Source organism: Brassica rapa, chromosome A09 (genome assembly GCF_000309985.2).
Source record: "Brassica rapa cultivar Chiifu-401-42 chromosome A09, CAAS_Brap_v3.01, whole genome shotgun sequence".
NCBI classification, from domain to species: Eukaryota; Viridiplantae; Streptophyta; class Magnoliopsida; order Brassicales; family Brassicaceae; genus Brassica; species Brassica rapa.
The window spans coordinates 22,602,441-22,610,701 of NC_024803.2; the positions used below are offsets into that span (position 1 = coordinate 22,602,441).

At 47.4% G+C, this 8,261-nt stretch overlaps 2 protein-coding genes across 2 annotated transcripts; one reads left to right on the top strand and one right to left on the bottom strand.

The window, feature by feature from the left end:
• Positions 1-2,041: 2,041 nt before the first annotated feature.
• On the top strand, positions 2,042-3,099 carry LOC103848524. The gene is made up of 3 exons (XM_009125414.2): positions 2,042-2,492; positions 2,687-2,742; positions 2,968-3,099. The coding sequence occupies exons 1-3, from the start codon at positions 2,042-2,044 to the stop codon at positions 3,097-3,099; spliced, it is 639 nt and encodes a 212-aa protein (XP_009123662.2).
• Positions 3,100-3,931: 832 nt separating this feature from the next.
• On the bottom strand, positions 3,932-6,548 carry LOC103848525. Its single transcript, XM_033278418.1, has 5 exons — positions 6,106-6,548; positions 5,735-5,993; positions 5,386-5,649; positions 4,826-5,325; positions 3,932-4,268 (listed from the first exon to the last, which is right to left on the bottom strand). Exons 1-5 carry the CDS (start codon positions 6,546-6,548, stop codon positions 3,932-3,934), a joined length of 1,803 nt encoding a protein of 600 aa, XP_033134309.1.
• Positions 6,549-8,261: the final 1,713 nt, after the last annotated feature.

Sequence of the window (8,261 nt, forward strand, 5' to 3'; positions counted from 1 at the left end):
AGCAAGGGACGAAAGGCTGGACGCGTATCTCAAACTGGTCCAAAATCTAGCTCAAGAATTTGATTGGTATGCTCTTACGCGAATCCGCCGTTCCGAAAACGTCCAGGCAGATGCTCTCGCGGTCCTAGCGTCAAGTTCCGACCCGGGTCTTAAAAGAGTAATTCCGGTCGAGTTCATCGAACACCCGAGCATCAGACCACCAATCGTCGTCAACCTCATAGAAGGTCAAGATAACGAGGAAGAATAAGTTACGATACAACCGGAATCGGAGCAATCCGATTACGGCTGCGATACCCCATGGCTGCAAACAATTCGAGCCTACATCACCGCCGACGAAAGCTACCTACCAAAAAATGGGCAGCCTGAAAAGTCTGAACACAGGCCGCGCGATACATGACAGTCGACGGTGAAATTTACAAATGTACATTCTCCGGACCACTCATGATGTGTCTGGAAGGAGAAAAAGCGAGAAAGGTGATGGAGGAAGTACATTCTGGGTCCTGCGAGAACCATTCCAGCGGAAGATCGCTAGCAGTAAAAATCAAACGTCATGGATACTACTGGCCAACGATGATCGAAGATTGCGAGAAATTCGCGCGAAAATGCGAAAAATGCCAAAGGCATGCTCCAACCATCCGACAGCCAGCCGAAGTTATTTCCTCCATCACATCGCCCTATCCCTTTATGCGCTGGGCCATGGACATTGTCGGACCTCTTCATAATTCAAAGCAAAAGCGTTTCCTCTTAGTCCACACCGATTTCTTCTCGAAATGGGTAGAGGCAGATTCATACGCAAGTATAAAAGATGTCCAACTCAAAAATTTGGTATGGAAAAACATCATCTGTAGGCATGGAGTTCCTTACGAGATCGTAACCGATAACGGATCTCAATTTATCTCCATCCGGTTCGAGGCATTTTGCGAAAAATGGAAGATACGACTAAACAAGTCAACACCCAGGTATCCGCAATGCAACGGACAAGCTGAAACGATTAATTAGACCATTCTCGACGGACTTAAGAAACTCCTAGAGGCTAAAAAGGGCAGGTGTGCCGACGAACCGTGGGACGGTTTACGCTTGGTTCGCAAAGAAAGATAAATGTCAAGTTTCCGCGGATAATAGTAAATTTTGAAGATAATTACAAAGATCAAGAAAAAGGGAATATCTCCAATTTTAGGCTATGACGGCTTAAGGGCAGAGGGGGAAAAGCGTAAACCGACCTAGGAGTGAGTATATAAGGAGTCTTAGGCGAGAGGCACGGGGGGAGGAACTTTTTTAACAGCAAACTTAGCACTTAGAGCAATTAGGCAATTTTCCGTTTTTTGTTATTTCGAGCTGTGACTCAATTAGGTTTAGCCCTCTTAGGGTTGCTAGAACTAGGAATCTTGCCGACAGCTCTCGAGCCTAGGCTTATACCTTGTTGTAACGCTCAAACGCAGATTCGGAATAAGATCTACTTTGCTCTCTTTTTACGATCTTATATACTTTGTCGTTGTTATTTCGTGTTGTGATTGCTTAGCGTGTGGTATTAGCAGATATCCGGGACCTCTGGGAAATTAGGGCTCTCCTACTTTCCTTATTTAAACGGAAATCGACAGTGCGAATTTTGGTTCCCACGGAAGGCTAGACTCTGCGACAAATGCCAAAGACATGCCCCAATCCCCAGGCTACCTCCGGAAAACCTCAAGTCCATAAGTTTGCCATGGCCCTTCAGGAAATGGGGCATGGACATAGTAGGAAAATTCCCCCAGCGCCGGGGGAGAAAGTCTTCATGCTAATGGTAACAGATTACTTCTCAAAATGGGTCGAAGCAGAGGCACTCAGCAGAATAACCGACCTCCAGATCAGAAAGTTCATATGGACGCATGTGATCATTCGGTTCGGGGTTCCAGAAGAAATCGTCACTGACAACGGCCCCCAGTTCACAAGTAATAATTTCAAGGAATTCTGCAAAGACTGGAGCATCAAACTCTCTTTTGCTACACCCTGACATCCCCAGTCCAACGGACAAGCGGAGTCCACAAATAAAACCGTGGTAAACATGCTAAAGAAGCGTCCGGAAGGATCACAGGGGAATTGGGCAGAGGAACTACACGAAGTTCTCTGGGCCTACCGAACCACTCCAAAGACGGCAACCCAGGAAACGCCCTATGCCCTGGTATACGGGGCAGAGGCAATAATCCCAATCGAAATGCACGTGAAGACCACGATCTCTGGAACCACCTCTCAGGAGGAGAACCACGAGTTAATGTCGCTGAGCCTCGACCTACTCGACGAAAAGAGAGAAGCCGCTCGACTAAGAAATCAGGCATATCAACAAGAAGTAGCCAAAACCTACAACAAGAAACTCAGAACCAGAACCTTTCAGCAAGGAGACTGGGTTCTACGACGACCAGAGAAAACAACTGGAAAACTGTCCCCTGCATGGGAGGGACCCTACAAGATAATAGAGGTACGAGGGGCAGGCGCATACAGGCTGCAAGATATCCAAGGTAAAATACAACCAAACTGTTGGAACGCCCTACACCTTAGGATTTATCATTTCTAGTAGCAATCACTATATCGTTTTCCTATTTAAGTATTATGTTTTCCTACTCCTATGTATGCTGAACGTCTCCGGACAAAGCCTATATAATAAAGATAGTTCCGACTATAAAGAGTAGTATGAATCCCATAATACTTAAAGGGGCAAACGAGCTGGATCAGGTCCAAGAGACCTCCGATCCTGGCCAACCCTCGACAGTAAGTGGCATGACCATGCAAAAACCTACGGGTATGATAAGTGGCACGACCACGCAAAAAAACGGGTATGAGACATAAGGTAGGAATGGGTCTGCGCAAGCCCGAGTATGCCGTCAATACTACCTAAAACTGCTGTATAGCCTCAAGCATATCGGGGTCCCAAACTAAAATACCAAAAAAGTGAAAGGTACCTGTGTTAAAACGCTAAGTGCTAAATTAACACAGGGGACACGAGGTATAATTGCCACTGAGCAAGTGCAAAATTCCGGGAGCACCTTAAGAATATCATGTTTCTCCAAACGTGGAAAACAGCGTAAGTCTGGCACTTGGGTTTTCACCCACACCAGCACCCTCTAAGACTGATAGTGGCTTTCTGCAGAAAGAAGAGTGCAGCACGGGAACTCGATAGTAACTAGCTTCCGAGTAGTAGAATACGAAATCCCCACAGGTACCGGTAGAGGCCTCACCTAGGATGGCAGCATACGGTCCCTTTAAAATACAAACCGAATGCCCCAGAGTTATCGAGAACTTTCGGGTCCCCATGAAGTCTCCAGGTCTTGCACAAATTTCTTCAGGACCTGGAAAAGGTAAACCTCCAAGTTCATTATAATGCTCGGGCCCAACTCCAATACAAAGACAAAACCCGCGGGTTATATCAATCTTTAAAAAGACCTCAGGGTCTAAAGACCACGAGTCTAAATCTAAGACCTCAGGGTCAAGAAACCTACGGGTTTTATAGATTTCAGGGTCCGGGGACTACGAGTCCAATTGGACCTCAAGGTTTGGAACCCATGAGTACCCTAAGAAGGGACATCCGGGTCCCAACACTATTCATACTCTCTAAGCGATCCCAGGATCCCCAAAAGAGATTCAATCCTACGAGACCTATGAGGTCCTATCATCTTAAGGTCCAGAGGTTCTAAGGAACCCAGACGCCTAGAATCTCTGAATCCTCCGAAAAACATCTGAAAGGCCTAGAAAGGCTCAAGGCTACCGAACAGTCGGATCAACGCCAAACTCTCCAGTTCTGCAAAGACAATTCAAGGCCCGGAGGTCATCTAAGCAACCTACAATCTTCCGAAAGAAGAAACAAGCTTTGCAAAAGAAAGTTCAATACAAAAGTCTTTATTCCAAAGAAAATCCAGAAAAGCAACAAGAAGATAATGAAGGAAAACAATTTCAAAAGCATCTAGAATGGCGGACCAGCTGAAACCCGAGACTCCGCAGCAGACTCAGGACCGACTCGCAAGGAAGCATCAGCAAGACGCGTCGGCTCTACAGACCAAAATAAATACTGGCGGTACTCCTCCGAAGGGTCCCAATGCTCCGTCCTTCTTTCTAGTAATTCCTTCATAAGCTCCCACCTACTCGAAGCTCTCACTTGCTGAATCAGCAAGTCGCGCTGGGTAGCCATATCACTTACCCGGTTAAGAAGGGAAAATAGCTCGTTATGAAGCCTTTGCTGAATACCCGCTAGCGGCGCATCTACGATTATATTCCCAGGGGGAATGGCCCAGCTCCCATACCTAACAGTGCCATCTTAGTCAAACGGGGTGGAGGCGCATAGAAAGGACACCTTCTTCGTTTCCCAGCCGTCAAGCTGGACATTTATCTTTCTTTGCGAACCAAGCGTAAACCCTCCCACGGTTTACAGGCTGCTGGTTAAGAAATCGTAAGGTGGGCTTCGATTCATGTCTTAGGTCCCTTTGGGCCATCTTTCGACTTGAAGCGTTTATTACGACTTCTTTCAATAAAAACAAACTTTCCGCGGGTTTTTTCGTAAAGTTTGATTGATGACTTCGAATGGCGGAAAACATGAAATGGGTTCGCTATGGTCTTCGGGAGTCAGCATCGAAGGGTAGACAAGAATGCATGGATTCGTGTCGTATCATTATTTCGGAAGAGCTCGGTCGCTACGTAGCGACGGTGCGACCTTTTTTGGGCTTTTCTCTGATGTCTCATTTTTCTTCCGCAGAGGTCTTCGTAAGAATAAATCTTTTCCGAAAAAGTATTTATCGTAGAAAAATTCTTACTTTCTTCTTTAGACGTTTTGAATGTTAACTTCGTCGCAACCGTTTTTGACCCCAACACCTTCTTGTTAGCTTCTTCCGCCATTGTCGGCCAATAATAGCCTGCTCTCTTAGCTTTCAGCACCAGGCTCCTCCCGCTGGAATGAGATCCGCAATCTTCTTCATGTAGTTCGACAAGGATTCTAGCTGCTTCACGGGGCGTGACGCACCTTAGGTATGGACCGGTGAATGACGTGCGATACAATACTTCCTGAGATAGACAATATCTAGCAGCCTGTTTCTTGATTTTCCTGCTTTCATTGCGATTTTCGGGGAGGATATCGTCTTTGAGGTACCAAACTATGGGGGTCATCCAAGTTTCTTCTTCCTCATTGGCAGAGACCTCTTCGTTCGATGGTTCTAGGGTGGCTGGCCATTGCAACACTAATACTGGCATGCTCATCTGAGTCTGCGTCTGGAGGGCCGACCCTAGGTTAGCCAGAGCGTCGGCCTGCGAATTCTGCTCCCTGGGGATCTGCCTGAGTTTACAGCTTTTAAACTTGCTTGTGAGGCCCTAAGCGACTGCCATATATTGGATCATGCTGTCATCTTTAGCTTGATATTCTCCTTGCACCTGGTTGATAATTAGCTGGGAGTCACTGTAGACTTGGATATTTTCGGCACCTAGCTGGTGGGCGAGCGATAGTCCTTCAATCAAGGCCTCGTACTCACTTTCATTGTTCATTGCTTTGAAGTTACACCTTACGGCTCTTGAGGCCGTGTTTCCTGTTGGCGATGTGAGCACGATCCCCACTCCTGCTCCTCGAATGTTGCTGGAGCCGTCTACATGCAAGACCCATTCTCCTTCCTTGTCGGCCTCTTTCTGGAGGCGTACCTCCTGTTCGATAGCCGGGAGTAGATCTGGAGAGAACTCAGCTACAAAGTCCGCTAGGATTTATTGTCGTGGCCGGCCTGAAGATCACGTCGTATTCTCCTAGCTCGACTGCCCATTTTGCTAGTCTTCCGGAGACGTCGTATGTAGAACCAACTTTATAGGGAACGAGGTGACGACCACAATCGGATGAGCTTGGAAATAGGGTCATAGTTTCCGAGCGGCGATCTTCAGAACTAGGGCCAGCTTCTCTAGATGACTGTAGCGAGTTTCCGCGTCTAGGAGGGATTTGCTTACGTAGTAGATTGGTAGCTGCTTGGTCCCCTCTTCCAGGACCAGGACGGCGCTGACTGCATGCTCCGAGACAACAAGGTACAACAGCAAAACTTCACATGCAAGGGTTTGGACAAGAGGGGAGGTGTTGTAAGATAGGTTTTGAGCTCCTCGAGGGCTGATTCATACTTCTCGGTCCATTCAAAATCTTTTGGCTTTTTAAGGGTTTCAAAGAAGGCATGGGATTTGTCGGAGAGCCTGGAGATGAATCTGCTTAAGGCTGCCATCCTGCCGGTCAGTTTCTGTACTTCCTTCACATTTCTTGGGGAAGGGATGGAATGGATAGCCCTGATCTGGTCCAAATTGGCTTCTATGCCCCGGTGGGTTACAATGTTCCCTAGAAACTTTTTGGAGCTGATGCCGAACGAGCACTTAGCTTGGCTGAGTTTCATGTTATACTTGCGAAGGGTAGAGAAAACCTGTTGTAGGTGCGAGATATGGTCTTCCGCCTCTAGAGATTTCACTAGCATATCGTTGATGTAGACCTTCATGGTTTCTCCTATTTGGTCTGCGAACATCATATTTACCAGCCTTAGATACGTTGATCCGGCGTTCTTCAATCCAAAGGGCATGACCTTGTAGCAATAGATTCATCGGGATGTCATGAAGGAGGTCTTCTCTTGATCTTCGAGATGCATATGTATTTGGTTGTAGCCAGAGAAAGCATCCATGAAACTCATTAGCTGATGCCCTGCCGTGGCGTCGACCAGCTTGTCGATATGTGGCAGAGGGAAAGGATCCTTTGGGCAAGACTTATTAAGATCTGTAAAGTCGATGCATACTCGCCACTTTCCGTTCTTCTTCTTCACCACGACGACGTTAGCCAGCCACTCGAGATACTGGACTTCTCGGATGAACCCTGCGTTTATTAGATTCTTGACTTCTTCGTTGATTATGACGTCCCTTTCTGGAGAAAACTTTCTCCGTTTCTGTGTCACAGGCTGGTTCAAGGGGTCCACTTGCAGTTGGTGTATGATAACCTCGGGATCGATCCCCGGCATGTCTAGGTGTGACCATGCGAAACAGTCGGAATTGGACCGGAGGAAGTCTACCAGTCTTCTTCTTAATCCTTCGGAGAGCTTGGACCCGATCTTGAGGTAGGATCTTTGTGAGTACTACGGAACGATTGGATAAGTTGACTTGTTGGGTAGGTTTAAGAGTATTTCGTGAGGATTTTGAGAGATTGAAGAGAATATAGACTTGAAGAGATCTTTATTACATAGAACAAGCAAGGATTAGTATATTCGTATGAACCCTAACCCTAGCCGCCTAGGTATAATCTCCCAGTCAAAAGGTCTCGATCCCCTGCTTATAGTCGTCTAGAAGTCGTTTTCATTAGGTTAAATGCTTCCATATTCGGAAATATGGAAGGTTCTCCTTGTCGGAAGTTTTTCATTTATTTGAAGGGAGCAGGGTCCAGGGACCGAGCCTAGGGTTCCCTCTGGGGGGGACCCGGGGAACTCGTTTACTAGGGATCCGAGGATCTGAGTCCTGCCTGGAGGCTGGGAGAAATAATACCGAATATTTTTCCCCAACATACGAGGCAGGACGATCCACGTCGTATCTGAAGAACCAGAGGCGTGCAGAGTAAACCATGCCGCCATTCAGGATAACACCCACGACGTATGGGGCAACTCCGAAGGGGTCAAGTTAGAATGTCCCGAGACCGACAAAATAACTTTCACCGCGGAAGAACGAGAGGGAGTCTTGGTGCCACACCACGATGCCCTCGTCATCTCACTTACTATAGCAAACTGTCTGGTTAAAAGAATACTGGTGGACAGCGGCAGCTCCAGTAATATCATCTTCCAGACCGCATACCAAGGTCTATGGCTGGAGGAGGAAGTCCTGATACATAAAACATTCACCCTTGTCGGATTCAGCGGGGAGGTCAAACAAACAACAAGAGAGGTCATCCTCCCTATCCATGCTGAAGGGGTCAGCCTACCCACTAGGCTCCTGGTCGTCAACTGTCATTCCTCTTACAACGTGATCTTGGGCCGAGCGTGGATTCATGGAATGGGGGCAATTCCCTCGACTCTCCATCAGACAATAAAATTCCCCACTCCTTGGGGCGTTAGGGCGATTAGAGGAGATCAGGAAGCCGCCCGCCACTGCTACCAGGTCGCTCTGAAGAAACAAATCAAGACCGCAACACCACGCAAATCAATTCACGAGTTCTGCATACAGAGGAGCCAGAGGTCGAAGATATGGATGACGTACCCCTAGTCGAAGGCGACTCAACTCGTAACCTCAGGATCGGCTCCAAGCTCTCCGAGGGAATA